Source organism: Cupressus sempervirens, chromosome 2, assembly GCF_028749045.1.
Source record: "Cupressus sempervirens isolate cs-2001-9-10 chromosome 2, ASM2874904v1, whole genome shotgun sequence".
Taxonomy (NCBI): Eukaryota; Viridiplantae; Streptophyta; class Pinopsida; order Cupressales; family Cupressaceae; genus Cupressus; species Cupressus sempervirens.
The window spans coordinates 618,286,971-618,303,543 of record NC_143119.1 but is presented as its reverse complement, the minus strand read 5'-3'; the positions used below and the strand labels follow the sequence as shown (position 1 = coordinate 618,303,543).

General features: G+C 36.5%; 1 protein-coding gene across 1 annotated transcript in view; it reads left to right on the top strand.

The window, feature by feature from the left end:
• The first annotated feature begins 2,546 nt into the window (after positions 1-2,546).
• The window catches only part of LOC149574897 (P-loop containing nucleoside triphosphate hydrolases superfamily protein), a 107,355-nt gene continuing 93,328 nt past the window's right edge, over positions 2,547-16,573 (top strand). The window contains exon 1 of the mRNA XM_089814747.1: positions 2,547-2,747. Coding sequence (XP_089670873.1) covers positions 2,741-2,747 — 7 coding nt within the window. The 5' untranslated portion in view covers positions 2,547-2,740. The remainder of the gene's footprint in view (positions 2,748-16,573) is intronic.

Sequence of the window (16,573 nt, the reverse complement as noted above, 5' to 3'; positions counted from 1 at the left end):
AGAGTTCTCCAATCCAAGCATGTCCAAATGAGAGGCCCAGCCCTCTATTTATTCACTTTTCTAAGAAGTTGCTAGAACTTCTAGAAACATCCTTTATAATTTCTCATTATAATGCACTTTTTTTATAATAAAGTAATTTTATAAAATTAAAAGTGCAACTCAAATTAAAATTATAACATGTGGGCCCCAATATCACATAATGATAAAATATAACCTCTTAACACTTCTTCAAGAGCAAGATATGACTATCTGATCCGCAGAATTGACTCTCTTTCCACACCATTTGCCTACGAGAGTCTGGAATAGGCAAATCCATGATCAATGCCATGTCAAACTAAAGAGGGGACATTACAAATTAGGAGTTCAATGCATCTTCAAATTCATGGGACTTAACAATTCTTCCAACAAACTTTGCAAATCTGGTATGACAAAGAAATTATCTTAGAAGTGAATTGTACCTAATTTGCTGTAATTTTTATTTAATGTTACTATTCTCTAGTTCTAGACTTGATTTTTAAATATCTATGTTTAGATTTTTCTTATCAATCATCTTTCATCATCGAATTTTGGCAAATCACTATTGTAGGAGGTAAATTCACAGTCAAGGTTGTTGTTAGTTTTATTTGTTGCATTGTGGATGTTCCAAACTTAGATCAAATGTAAGGGTTGGACTTGCGCTTCAAATCTACGATTCGCTACCTCATCTAGGAAGAATTTGCTGATTAATTCCCACTCCAACTTGCTGTCAAGGAAAGAGGAAATGTCGCTCCTAATTGCAGAGCTAAATCACACTTTTTACTGACTCAAATTTTTTTGAATATAGAATTTCACATTCCTTAATAACAAAAGGCACAAGTATCTACAAAGATTTTTTTGTTAGGCCTTGTTAAAATATCAATTCGAGTCACATCCATCAATCTAGGGTTTACATGCTCAAGCAATAGCAGAAGTAGAGTAACTCATACACAACAATGGTCTTTTTCCTCACACTTAATCTACTTTTTATCGGTTATTTTCCAATTCAATTTTCTTCCCTCTAAATATTCCCTTAACTTGTGTCAATTTGTACTGTGCAAAAACATAAATTTTAGAATTTTAAAATGCTATGCCTGAAAAAGAAAGTGAATCAGATTTTGCTTTTTTCCACAAATTGTTACCTCTTTGATTTCTGATTTTTTCGCCATCCAAAGTTTGCTCCCTCTCTACATATTATAATATATTAATAATGTTATAATAAAATAATTTAAAAAAAAAATGATTGTAAACAAATGCTATAAGTTCTAATTCTATATATTTTTTTCTACAAATAGGTATGCCATGCCATTTAAAGATATATATGCCATATCAATTAATAATGATAAAATTAATATTATTTAATAAAAAAATTCAAAAGTGATAATGAAAATAAATAAAAAATAAAATATTTTGTATTAGGTAAAAATTCAAGATACTTATTTAGCCGAGAGGCTATTTATGGGAACTTTGTTCTTGGAAATTAAATTTTTGATGGAAAATTTGCAAGTTGATTGGAAAAGTTGGAAAATTGAAAATTCTTCCCATTAATTATTTATCGGCCATTTTTTTACATCTCCTTCCACTTTTAACTCTTGTTTTGATATTTATTAATTGTTATCTCCACTTTTAACTATTATTTTTCTTTTTCTATTTATTAGTTATGATCTCCACATTAGCTTATGTTGTGATCTATTCATTTAACTTTTGATTTTTTAAATTGATCTAAATTTTAGTTTTTAAATCTATAATTTTTTTAAAATATTAATTTAATTTTTCCTTTAAGCATTATTTTTTAGTTTCTATAATTTATTTAGTCAATATAATATTTGTTAGACATATTATATTTTAATATTTCTCTTATTAATTTTTCATAATAGTTTTTTTGATTTTTTTAAAAATGATATTTGATAAATTTAATTTAAATAAATAATATTTATTAATGTATTTAAAATATTTTAATAAATATTATGTTATTTAAATTAAAAATTATTAATAATCTAATTTGTTCACATAAGATTATATTTTAAATATCCACTTTTAACTATTGTTTTTCTTTTCTTATTTATTTAAAAAATAGTTACTTGTGATCTCCACATTAGATTATGTTGTGATCTCTATTTATTAAACTTTTGATTTTTTGAATTGATTTAGATTTTAGTTTTTAAATTACTTTAAATTATTATTTTTATATTAATTTAGTTTTTTTTTAAATATTATTTTTTTAGTTTTTATAATTTATTTAGTCAATAGAATATTTGTTAGAGATGTCGTTATTTTTCATAATTTAAAAAAAAAATTTGTAATAAATTTTTTGATATATTTTTTTAATGATTATTTTTTTTCATATATGATAAATTGAATTTAATTGTAAAATCTTGAAATTATTGAATATATTTTTTAATCAATATTCAAATTTTCTAAATATAATTTCTATATTTTAATTTTTTAATTTTAATTTTTAAAAAACTTATATTTACATTATTTAATATTTATTCTAGGTCTTTATCTAAATCTCACACTCGTCATGTACAAGTATTTAGAAAGAAATCGTTACAGCCTAGAGACGACTATTAATTTAAACAAAAAATTGAAAGCTTGCGTGCTTGAAAAAAATACGTAGTTTTCGTTGTAATGAACAAAAAGTGCTGGTTATCGATAAATTGATCCGAATTATGTGTAGTGTACTCTGTTTGGCTGGCGAAATTAACATCAATTCATTCAAACAATGAAAGGTGATCTCATCATTTTTATATTCTGCATATTCAATTCTGCAGTTCTCTACATATGCATGCCTCTGTGTGCATCTTTTCTTGCCGTTATTGTGGATGTGACTTGAAACTGGATTGCATTGTTATGCCATAAAAGTCCCTTGGGTGCAAAATATTATATTTAGGGCCACTTGAAACTTTTTCTGTTCATAGCTATTCTCTATTCTAATTTTATTGAAAATCATTGTAGCTGTAGATGAAACCTTTTGTTTCTCCGTCATGGTCGATTTTAACATATTAGTGCTCTGAATCGTATCAAACAAACATATCAGATCCCATTTACATAGGAGCATGATTTCTGTTGACTTTCAATCGTCACACGGTTTTGATTTGGCTAAGAACCCGTTACAGTATTTTTCAGTTTGACCTCTTATTAAAGATTTTACTTTAGCATTTAAGAAATTATATGTAGTTAGATCAGTGTGGAGTTTCCATTCGCACCTATCATATCTCTTTTTAAACGATCAAGTATGGTATTTTCTACAGTAGTTTGAACAATAAACTATTCAACAGGCATACGTTTGTACTTTTGTATCTTTTGATATTTCAAGTTGGTCCGGATTGTACAGAGTGGTTGGAATAAGAAAGGATTCAATACCTGTGTACCCTAGTTTGTTTGCTATGTCAAACTGTTGTTTAGAGCACTTCACGCAGGATTACTAATAAAGATAATTCAAGATAAATAAAATACTTGTTTAAAAATCGTTGACTCATTAGTTCTCAACTTCATCTCAAGACATTTTAAGAGAGATACCGAATCTACTATGGTCAATTATCTGCTGCTGCTGCTGCCATTAATCATAAGATGATAATAACACAGTGCTTGGAAAAGCACATTAAATCTGTTTTAGTTTCCAGTATCACCTTTTTCTGATTTGAGACCAAACATTAGTTTAACTAGCTAATATATGGTCATAGATTTTTGGACCATTGAAGTACGCATTTGTTTCCTGACTGCTACTTCTTGTACATTGAATTGACATTCTTTTTTTTGAGTTCAAGCTACATCTATTTGGGATTTTGTTTATAAAAAAATTAATGAAGTTGAATCAGCTATCAACAATAAGGTCTGCCAGTCTTAAATAGATTTATGGCACAATGGATCCAAAAGGTCCGGGATAATTGGGTAGGATGTGAAAAAAAATCCTTATCATGCCAGGCAAACCAGGAGAAAGGTGAGGAAGTGAACTTCCAAATAATTTCAGTGGAAAAAACCACAGACACATGAAATTCCATGCTGATTTCCCAGGACAGAAACTGCCCCATATTTCCACGGTCACGCTGAAAAAGGTAGTGACAATGGATCAACATATTACTATGGCTAGCAATGATCTCCAACAGAAAACAACTGATGTCACCAGGGACAACTGACCAAAGAAGCACATTGTTGTCGGTAAAAACTTTATTGTAGCCGACGGGATTAATTTAGTATCGGAAAGGTTGTGTAACAGTTGAGTCACCCCTTCGGGAAGTATATGTACATCATCTGAATGGATTTATGAAGAGTCATTGTAATTGGACCGACATATTTGCTTATATGAATATAGTATATGGTTATGTGTTACATTCTAATCTCTTAATGCAATAAATATCTGTTTACCCTATACGGTGAACATTTGATCCTGTTGCCAGTCAAACTTGGTACAAAGGAGGTATTATGAAGATTAATGCCGAATTTACTCAACAAAGATAGGAATAAGTTAAAAGACAAGGATGATATACACACTACACGGGAAGCATTAATTCTAACACAACAGGTGACGCGAAGGCATAAGTTTCAACAGCTCGCTGATGGGCACCAAAGTGGTGAAGGAGCACAAACCTAGGGAGAGCATTCACCTAGTAGACCGAGGTGTGCCAAGGACTTGCTTAAGGAAACGCGATAGAGATTGAATTTGGTAGAAGAGACAAGGGAGGAGCTCCTAAACTTGTATACGTGAAGGGTAGAAAATCCGAACAGAAGGCAAGGAACCCGCATGGCTCAAGGTGCCAAAAGAGTACGAGTGTGGGGTGAACTCTTCCTTCCCGATACACCTGACGAATTGATACAGGTTGAGAATCGAACAACTTCTCTTGTAGAGGACCTCTTCACACTACAGAGTAATGCGGTTGTCCAAAGTAGTGCGGGTGCACAGAACAACGTGGGTGCTCAGAACAACACGAGTGTACAAAACAACGTGGGTGTCCAACAAGTACCACAAATACAGAAGAAATTAACAATGGTAGGACCAAAGGAAAAATTGCCGAAATTCAAGGGCGATGGGACGACTGATCCAGTCATACATTGTAAAACATGTGAAACAATCTAGATTGCGAATGGTGTAACAGATCAGGATGATTGGGTCCGACAGTTTCTGGCTACCCTGTGGGGTGTAGTGATCAATTGGTTTTTAGACATCGATCCGAAGAAGTTAACTACATGCTCGGACATCAAGAAAGAATTTATAGCAGAGTTCTGACTACTTCGGGATGATAATGAGATAGTAGCGAAAATTTGCAGTACCAAATAGGGCAAGAATGAAATAGTCTGTGTATACGTGAGAAGGCTAAAGGAGCTAGTAGGAAAAATGGAAAGCCAACTAACAGACGAGTTGAAGAAAAGGTGGTTCGTTGAAGGGTTACGACCAACACTGTGGAAAAAGATGAAAAATTGTACCTTTAGCATCATACGTTGATGCACATAACTGTGCGATGGACTTAGAAAGTGAACAAAAAAAGAGCAAAAAGAAGAAAGACAAATTGTCAGACTCAGAAGATTCATCCTCTGAAAGCAACATCAACGAGGAATCAAGTAAAAAGGTTCGGGCACTGTAGAAGGACATGCTACATATGATGAAAGAGTTCAAAAACATGAAAAAGAATCTTGGCCAAGTGAGAGAAGGGGAACTATGGTTTACAAATTGCAAGGAGGAGGGCTACACAAAGGGCTCCTGTCCTAAGAACCAATTATGAGATATTGGCCAATTTGCGAGACATTCCACCAAGGAATGCCCATTCAATATGAAAACGAAGGGACACCAACAAGTGTTACTAATGCAAGAAGTGTCCTCCTCAGGAGCAAGAAGAAATATAAACAATGATGCGGTGACCTCAGGAGGGTACCGAAATAATAACCGACGCGAATATGGCGGCAACAACAAAAATAACAATAATAACAACAATAACAGGGGTCGTAGTCAGATACAGTACGATCCGAGTGGATGACCAATGATACAATGTCGTGCATGCAACCTTTGGGGCCACTTCGCCAAAGACTGTACTACTAAGGGAACACCACAGCTATTGTGCAGATGGTGTGGTCCTAGGGACCATGAGGATTCAAAATGCCCTAAACCCAGGGTGAACCTGTTAACCATAAAAACATGTGACGAGGAAACATTAGCAATGACTCGTGCACAAGTAAAAACATGTCTAGATCTCGAAGAGGAAAAGAAAAGGATGCAGCAAGCGAGAGCAAAAATAGAAAAAGAGACGAAGGCTGAAAAATCGTAAACAAAGGACACTGCCGACACCTCAAGGAGGAACCAGGTAGAACAAAGTATCATACGACAGGTAATACAAGCTGAGGTTCCCATGAAGCTGAACGACCTTCTTCTTGCAATGCCTTAGTTATGGACCACAATCTTGAACATGACACCATCCTTGAAGGCAGTAGAAGAGCCAGAGAAGGACACACAAGGTGGAAGTGAAACAACTGCGGCAGACCCAGTGCTACTTATGTTGAACATGGGAAGACACCCTATAGTAGTCAAAATGGGTATTCTTGGAACTACCCTCATGGACACTATCGTAGATGGAGAGTCAAGCATAAACGTATTGCCTAAAGAAATATGGAAGAAGCTGGGGCAACCTACTCTATGGTTGCCTACATTCCAGCTGCTCACTGCTGATCAACACAGAATCAAACCCCTCAGTACCCTAATGGCACAACCTGTAACGATCGGAACACAACCCTTTTTATTGGACTTCGTGGTCATTTTGTTGAAAAGAAAAGGATATGATGCCTACTGCAGTAGCAGAGCGGGAAATAAAATAAGAAATGTTTTATGTTTTCAATATTTAAATTTAATGTTTTCAATAAACGTCCTACATGTGGTGGCATACCTAGAGTAGCAGTTCGATGAGCTCTCCAGATATAGCCACCTAGGACCAGGTATAGGTTTTTAAAATTAGAATAGTTTTAATTCGTAGATAATGATTGTCAGATTCCAATAATAGGTAGTAGGCAGTTTCGGATTCTTATCCTTTTCTTGGATAGAAGACGAAAAAACGTTTCTCATCCTTTTATTAGAAAAGGAGAGTCAGTTTTAAATAAGTCGGTTGGCTATGTAAGAGAGGCATTCGAATTTGGGTAATAGAGAAAGTTTCAGTTTTTGCCTTAGAAAGGATATAGATAATCGACTATGGAGTTTGGCAGCAATTCGATCTTGGTCTCTCTTGTAAAAGTGCAAATATATTTTCTTTGAGGACATTCCGGGTTAAAGATCTTGGTGTGCGGGTGAAGATAAACTATGGAGATTTATATATTCTGATTAATCCAATCTTGAGTTTGGTTCGAGTTCGATCCTTGCTGTTGTAGATGCCCCTTGATGTAACTCAGTTGAGTGAGTTCTCCTCCTGAGCTTTCCAAGGTGTGGCTCTGCATCATTGCCATCCTTGGAAGGGGTTGGTTGGTGCAGGCGAAAGTGAAACACGATTGGAAAAAGAACACCCTATCTTTGGATAAAGGAGGTCAGAGGTTCATAATCGACTTACACACCCAAACGGTGGGAGAACAGGTGGCGTCGTCGGACTCAAAAGGTGAAGAAGGGGATGACGAAGGGAAGAAGTGAATGGAACTCGATGAAGAAGGAATCCTCAGACTGGAAGGAGGATCTAACGATGAAGACTTGGATTCGGTGAACAGCCTACTCCATTGGCAAATGGAGGATTATGAGCTCTTTCCGAGCTGTCATGTGTTAGGGGTCGAGGAAGGAAGTCAGGGAGAGGAAAAGAACGAATTTCTGATAGAATACAGAGAAGTGAAAGGAGAGGTGTGGGTAGATGAAACACCTGCACATACATTTAGTGACAATAAACCTATTAAATACGAAGAACCTACGGAAGACTGTGAACTTAGGGGACGAGGCTAATTCGAAAAACATATTTGTGGGAGATGACTGGAATTCAGTTTTGAAAGTAGCAACGTGTAAAATATTTATGGAGTATAAGGATTTTTTTTGTGGACATAGAAAGACCTAAAAGGGGCACCACCACAATGGTGTGTGCACCGCATTCCACTGATAGAAGGAGCAGTACGCGTAGGGAAGCGACTATACTGCATGAACAAGAACTATGCCACACGGGTCACAAATGAGATTAACAGGATGCTTGAGGCAGGCATTATTTTTCGAGTACAAACTAGTGAGTGGGTATCCCCAATTGTGATATCACTGAAGGAGGATATCACTCAAGTAAGAATATGTGTAGACTTTTGATACTTGAATGCAGTAACACTTAAGGGTCCGTTCCCGATACCGTTCATTGACAATATCTTGGAAGAAGTTGCGGGGCATGAAATTTAATCATTCATAGATGGATTTTTCGGATACAACCAGATATCCATTGTAGAAGCTAAACTCAAAACAACCTTCGTAGTAGAAGATGGAGTATACACCTACAATAGAATGTCGTTCGGTCTATGCAATGCCTCGACAACATTTCAAAGAACTATGCTGCACATCCTCGACAAGATGTCCGTCGGAAATGTCAAAGCATTCTTGGATGATTGGTCAGTCTTTAGTGTGGAGGACAAGCATCTGACTGCTCTGGGAATGCACGGAAAGATGTAGATGAGTGGGACTAGCACTGAATTTAAAGAAGTAGAGATTTAGGGTACCTTAGGGAAAACTATTGGGACACATCGTATACAAAGCAGGTTTAAAGACGGATCTTGACAAAGTCCGAGTAGTTCTGGAAATGCCACCTTCGACAGATGAGACTGAAGTAAAATCATTCCTGGGACACATAGGGTACTATTGAAGGTTTATTTAGAACTTTGCCAAAATATCTTACCCACTCAACAAACTAACATGCAAGGGAGAACTCTAAAAATGGGAAACAAAGTAGGATGGAGCCTTTGAGGGATTGAAAACACAATTAGTCACAACACCCATCTTGGCTTATCCAAATTGGGATATATACAATTGCACAGAAACAAAGAGATATATACTCTCTGGAGATATAAGTGTAGTCCATCCTAAGGTAACGAAGAGGCAGAAACAAGTGGTAGTCCCATCTCTAAGAAAGAAGGTTGGAGATTGATAAGTGTAGAGATAAGATTTGGAGAGGCAGAAATAAGCTAGATTTCATCGATAGAAAGAAGGTTGATGATTGATAAGTGTAGTCTATATCATTTAGAATGAAGAGGCATAGATAAGTGTTTAGGATGGTAGATGTTAGTGCAAGTAAGAACCAAAAGGGAACGAATACCAAAAAAGACAAGGAAGACATGATACCTAAGGCCACCTTCTCGAAAGTGAGGCAAATAAGTGATACCAATATTGGTACAACGAACATGATACAGTTGAAGGACAGATTGAAGAAGGACAATCCCCCATGGCGAAGAAGATCTAGAAGAGCGGAATTGTACATGCGGCGGCTTTCCCTCCTACCCTGCCTTGTCTAGAATTGGTAATGGAGTGTGCATCCCGGCTTGATATTGTTACGAAGTCCATCATTTTTGATGAAGGGAAGAGTGTTGGCTAACATCAGCGGACAAGTGGTCGAAAAAGTATTTAATATTCCCCAGTATAAAGGCATGACAGTGGTAATGATGGATCAGGCGGTTGAGTTATTTCAGGATAATTAGGAGGCTTACTTCATTCATCTAAAGCAGAATTGGTTGCACGAAGGCAAGAAGGGAGTTACCAGGTCATCAAAGCTCACGAAGTTAGATTTCAAATCAGAGTACGATGATCTTATTGTGCTTCTTAGCTGGATCATGGGCGTAGCTCAAGGTATGTAATTCGAGAACTGGATGTACTACTTTATTGATGAAATTGAAAATGGAAAGAGAAAATTTGATTGGGCTAGAATTAGAAGTGAAAATTTAGAGTTGTAACTTAGGATAGTGCAAAATCAAAAGAAATTCTATATGGGGTCCTATCTTTTCTATCTGATTGCAAGACTATATGAAAATCTTGGACTTAAGGCCTTAGGAGTGATTCGCAATGAGCCAGGGCAATGTTTGGTGCATGAGTGCTATCCACAGCTTCATTTGCACAACACCAAAGATTATAAGATGTTTTATGACGCCTTTGCCATGAAGACAGTAAGGATATTACAAGGGACACTTGCTAGAAGACTCTCGAACGGAAGTGGAAGTAAAAATTAAGAAGTATGGGAGTTGGTTCATCTAATTTCTGCAATTCACATATATTAGAGTAGCAGGAAGTACAGTTTGGCCCAAGAGACTTCCAAGGTACCCACCCGACAAGATAGTTTTGATGGAGTTGGCTAGGCGACTTGAGCATTATGACAAGATGATGAAACTTAAAGGTGAGACAGGGATTACCTTCCCCTTTGGAATAGGCAGTGATACTTGCCCCAATCTTGTCGCCTTTGCAGCTGTGGAGAAGGAGTTGGAATGGTATCATCTAGGATGGTATAGAGCAAGACAAGGATTCAATCATAATGGTCTTATCAAGGCATCTCATGAAAACATATTCCTACTGTAGAAGTTTTTGGGCCAATGCACAAGATGACTTTCATGTGAGGAAGCTAGCTTTCTCAAGATTGTTAGTGGGCATGATGAGGGCAATCTGATGGAGAGGCCTTGATATTCTCGATCAATTGGAAGAGGATGAAAATGTGCTAAAAGAGGATTATGATGCAGTGGATGGCACATAATTGGGTCCAGTGGATTGGGATGATCATTAGGATCCTTCCTTAGAGGCAGTAACAAGGATAGTTGATATAAACACTGCGTCATGGTACAATGAGAAGTTAAGGCAATTACAAACTTTGAAGGTACGCCTTACTTATGAGAAGATGAAACCTAAGGAAGAAGGTCCAGCAGACTTAGTCGAACAGAAAGGTGAAGGCAGTAGCCAGCAACAAAGAGTAGGAAGAGACATTTGGAGGTTGAGAAAGTAAAGAACATCAGGAACCTCCAACAAAGAGGCGGAATGCAGCACCGTCAAGGGAGAGTATAATTAAGGTTAGAGGTTAAGAAGATAATACAAGTTGACAAGGGGCCGCGGTGGAGGTAAGCTCTAATTCGGAATCAACTGGTTACAGCGACAGTATCGAGTACTCTCCTCTCTCGGAGAACCAACATGGAGATAATGTGATAGTCACTAGTGAAGAAGAGGATAAGCCAATTGATATTGAGGAAATAAGCTAGGCGCCCGAGGCCGTTGGTGATGCTTTGCTAGTCGAACCAAATCCAAATTTGGGGAGATGCACTGCACTGCTATGGTTAAGGAGAATGCTTATGCCAAGAGGCGAGGTGGTGACTATTTGAACAATTGAAGATATTCAAGGGTTAGTGAAAAAGGAAGATAGCGAGAAACAAAAACAAATTGCAAAAAGGTGGCAAAGGTAATATGAGTGATGATGAGGGTCACTAAAAAGTTCAGGTTGCTATACCAAAGGTTAGCAAGGAAATGGATGAGATTGTAGCCCAGGAGTATGAGATAGTAGAGCATAACTTGGGAAGAATCACGGATGACATGGGATGTGAGTAGATTCAAGAAGGCATGGTTTCAATTAGGGAAAAGTTGAGGAAGACAAACGAAAGGATTATTAAGTTGGAGGCGGAAAACAAGTATTGGAGAGATTGCCAGCCTGTCCAACAGTTGCATTAGGTAGCCCTTCTATAAGACAGCGAGAGCAACATAGAAGAGATATTGGCTTAGCTGCGCAAAGTCAAAGATTGGACCAGTGATATAATTCAAGATGGGCAAAATTTCTTGCCTTCCTTTATCTTGACATTTTGGTCATTGGTGGCTATTAGAGACAAATTTAGAACATTTGAAGGTGAGTGGAAGGATTTCCTTCCAGTCAAGGAAATAGCCATTCTCAGGCTACCGATTTATTGAGCTACTGGAGATATATTTGGAGAGAACCAGGTTGGTAGATAAAGGAGGAATGAGTACGATGGAGTCTTCATTTGTTGCCTTGACTATCAGATTGAGGATACTTGAAGAGATATGAAACGAGATTGCACAGTAGGACCCAAGCATTGACACTTCCATTTCAACCATGATGAGCGATGTTGGGGCTGTACTTGATTTTGAAGATATCAAAGAGGAGAACGTCAATGAGACAGAGTTTGGATCAAGATTGGATGAGTTGGGGAAGGTTGTCATCAAGAAGAAGCATTTGGACACCCTTGCCTCCCTCAATGCCTTTATCGGAGATACGAAAGAATACGAGAAGGATCATGAGAAGACATTGCAAGCAGGGAGCAACATGATGTATATAGCTGAGTTCAAGATGAAACACACGCTTTGCCCTCCTATGAAGGAAGTCGACAACAGGCTAGCCAAATTCATTGCCTTGGCTAGAAAGATGAAAGAAAATGGTAGAATTATATTAGAAGATCATTTGATGTAAGCCCAAGTGGCAATTTCTCCTTCTTATTGGGTAGGATTGGTGTTTAATTCTGATTGGCTACCATTTTGGTGCCTTCTCATTGGTTGCCACTTTTCCTTCTTTTTCCATTGGTCCATTGACGAGGTGGTGTCATCTCATTGGCCGATGGAGTGGCAACCCTAATTAGGGTTTCTGGGATCTAATATGGATCGTTGATTTTGCCTCTTAATCTCTACCATTGGTTGTAATTTTGGCCCCTATATAAAGCCATTTGCTCTCATTTGTAAAGGGTTTAAGAAAATTGTTGCTTAAGATTATATCAAAATTGCTTCTCTTATCATTGTGTGACTTGCATGGTGATAAGAACACTTGGTGTTATTGCATGGTTTCTACTTCCAATAGTTAGAGTTAGATTTCATTGAAGTTGTTACAATAGTTTTTATTTCAAGAAAGTTGTTAAGAGTAAGAGTAGATGGATAGTTGCATGGTGATATTAGTGGATGTTTGATAGGGATCTATAAACTAGGCCACTAGCATCCTATCAGCTGGTTAGGAACCCTTGCATGGTAATCTAGTCTTTTTTTCCTTGAATCATTTCATCTATGGAGGTAGAGCCGCTGGTAAGCTTTCATTAGATTCGATCCCGGTTCATTTGCTAATCTTTCCATACATAGGAGTAGAAGTAAGGCAGCAAGTAGTGTAGTAGTTGGAGTTCAATTGAGAAGGAAGTTAGGAGAAGTATCATTGGTAGACATACCCTCCATCACCCTTACCATCAACATCATTTGGCAGTCATATACTTTACCAAGCCAGACATCATCACATCACAAAGAGACTCCGACAATCCTTGAATGAATAACGTAAGCTTGCCTTTGTGATTAATTAACAAATCACATTAATATAACTGAGTTAGTATCCACAGGTGTAAGGAACATTGGAGTTTTTCTCATGTCTTCATGAGTATCAAGAGAGGGATTGAGTGTTTGATATTCCATATCAAGTATTCAATTACTATATATTATGTAGTGGTACAAAACTGATATCAACACCCTCAAAATAGAATTTATGCAGATGCTATTTTTTGCTTTTAGAAAAGATCATAACTTTAGTTTTCCTGATGTTAACTTGCATACCAACCATTTTGCAAAAGCACTCGAGCGAAAGTAAATGTTCTTGCAAACCACATGCAGATTTGGCAACCAAAATAAGATCGTCCGCATACAAGAGCAACCTTATGACAAACTCACCTAATTGGATGCCCTCGCCATTTCGCATGTCTAACTATTCCTCAAGTTTGTTAATGTATATGCCGAACAGAGTTAGTGAAAGCAGGTACCCCTGCTTGACCCCAATATGACTCCTAAAACACTCTGAGATGCCTTCTGAAGTTCTGATTTTAACTCTTCTTCATACATTCTATGAACAACAACTCTAGATTTGTAGGGATACCCAATTCTTCCATCCTGCTCCAAAGCTTGTACCTAGGGACAGTGTCAAAAGCCTTTATAAAGTCAACAAAGCAGCAAAAAAACTCATCCTTTCTCGCCCATGCTTTTTCGATAATGTGCCTCAGGGTGATGCTATGGTCAATGGTTGAGTGTTTTGGCCTGAAACCCGCTCGACCTCTTGCACATTTGTGGTTCTCTTCAATCCATTTTTTAATTCGATTTTCTATTATGCTACCAAAAAGTTTTCAAATAAATGGTTGATCATTATGGTCCTGTAATTAGAGGGGTTATTAACCTCGCCGTTCTTGTAAAGAGGTATAGTGAGGCTAATCGTCCAATCACTAGGAAACCTGTGTTGGCTGATATTATTGAAGATTCTCGAAATGAGAGGTGAAAGAGGTTTCGTGCCCCACTTGAGATACTCTGCTTGAAGCTCCACATCTTTTGCCTTACCGGTACCTAACTTCTTAATAACCCTCTCAACCTCTTGCATAGTAAAAATGTCTTCCGTATTGTTGACCAAAGGCAGTGAGTCCACACCATCATCCTTCTCATAAAATTGCTTGGCATACTCAAACCATTTAGTGATTGTGATAGTATTTTCGGTTTGTTTCGTTCTTGGTTGAAATTCTCTCCAAAAAAAGTTTGGGATTATTTTTACTAAGAAAGACTAATTCTTCTCTCCTTGTGATCACAACATCAATTTTTTTCTTCTTTAGAATATTCTTGTAAACTTTATTGTCAAGGCTAGTTTTATTGGACTCTCTTAGCTTTCTCCTAGCCACTTTTTATTCTGATCAAACTATGCATTAGCTGGAAAATAGTTTGTTTCAGATTTTCTTTTCTTTGATCTTTTGCACTTGGAGAGAGCCATATGGATGAGATTTGATACTGATTGGCTATTGGTATCATGCACATGGCCGCCCTCTACCTTATATAGTCTCTCAAGCGTAGTCCTAAAGATGTCCCTATTTTCTTGAGTCAACAAAATTTTGCCCTATAAAGGTGGCTAAAAAGAACAATGACCTTTTGTCTCAAGCTGCCCAGCTCTTGCCCACTTCAAATTTATGTGCAACGGTGTATGATCTGAGTTAAGATCCCATATATGTTCCCTAATTGCCACTTCCTCAATTCTATTATATCAATTATGTGAACAAATAGCATAATCCACCACACTAGCCTCGTTGTAGGTATTACAAGTGAAAATGTCCAATTTTGACCATCTAACCACTGTATTGCAAATTATTAAATCAAAAGTGCCACATAGGGTAATCAATTCCTCTCCAAAATGGCTGTAGCCTCTAGCATCATCTAATACTCTTTCCACTGGTGTTTACTCTTTCCTCAATTCTATCATATAAATTATGCTAACAAATAACACATCCACCACGCTAGTCTTGTTGTAGGTATTACAAGTGAAAATGGCCAATTTTGACCATCTAACCAGTCCATTGCAAATTATTAAATCAAAAGTGCCACATAGGGTAATCAATTCCTCTCTAGAATGATTGTAGCCTCTAGCATCATCTAATACTCTTTCCCACTGGTGTTTATTCAACATAGTATATATATATGACTGAAAATGCTAATTATGGAATGATAACTCAATATAACATACCAAATATAGTTAAATATAGAAAATTGAAATGCGATTCATGAACCATAACTTGAAACTTCATAACCATTACCAATGACCATTGAACTTAGTAAAATACTAAACCTCTTAAACATAATGATAATAATGATAATGATAAATGAAAAATATAAACCACACAGTACTATGGTAGGTTCCCTTGCTAAAAGAAACAATAAAAAACAATTACAAAAAATGTTTTTTTTTAGCCAACATGTTGGCCGCACCCTGCGTGCACCCTACCCACACCTCGCACACACCTGAGCACGTACCCTCACACCCTGGACGTCTCCATTTCAGAATACCTTTGAACTACTTGACATTGACCCAAATATATTTTCTTGTGCTACTTAGTGAAACAATTTTTACTTGCCCTAGATAATTGGTTTCAAAGTGCACTAGGATTTCATATCCATTTTTTATAAGTGATAATGTTTGTTTTGTCAATGTGTGGTTTTGTTTTTCCATTGTGTGACTTGCCATTATATGTTCATGTAGTGAACTAAAAGAAGTATGCAATATGTTACATCCCAAATTTTGCCCTAAAATTTTAAACTGATTATAGCTGTTGTTTATTTCTTCATAATCATGTGAAATGGAGTTAGTTAATTATAGCTATTGTATCGATTTAATTATCATATGAAAATGAATTAATTATAGCCGTTGTATCAATATATTCATGATCATGTGGAATTGAGTTAGTTAATTGTAGCCGTTATACATATGTGATGAGTATGTAAAGTTAGTGATTCTGACATTGATGAAATCTCTAACAGTCACTTGATTTTGAATTAGCAATTTATAAATCTTGAATTGATGTCTTGGCAAGAATGTTGTTTTGTATGATGATAGGATGAAGACTAAAGGGTTAATCGGAAGGGGATGGTCGAATGATTTAGTCACAAAATTGACAGGTTTGACCTAAAACTATCTTGGCAAGGTTACTAGGACTTGGAAACATATTTCATGGTGGAACCGCATGAGCTATAAAGTGAAACATTATAATAAAACAATGTAAAATAAACATAAATTCTTACCTTTAAGAATTATCAAATATTAATATCATTTAAATATTATTTTACATTCTGAAATATGATCATATGTAAATAATAATAAAATGACACCATTAC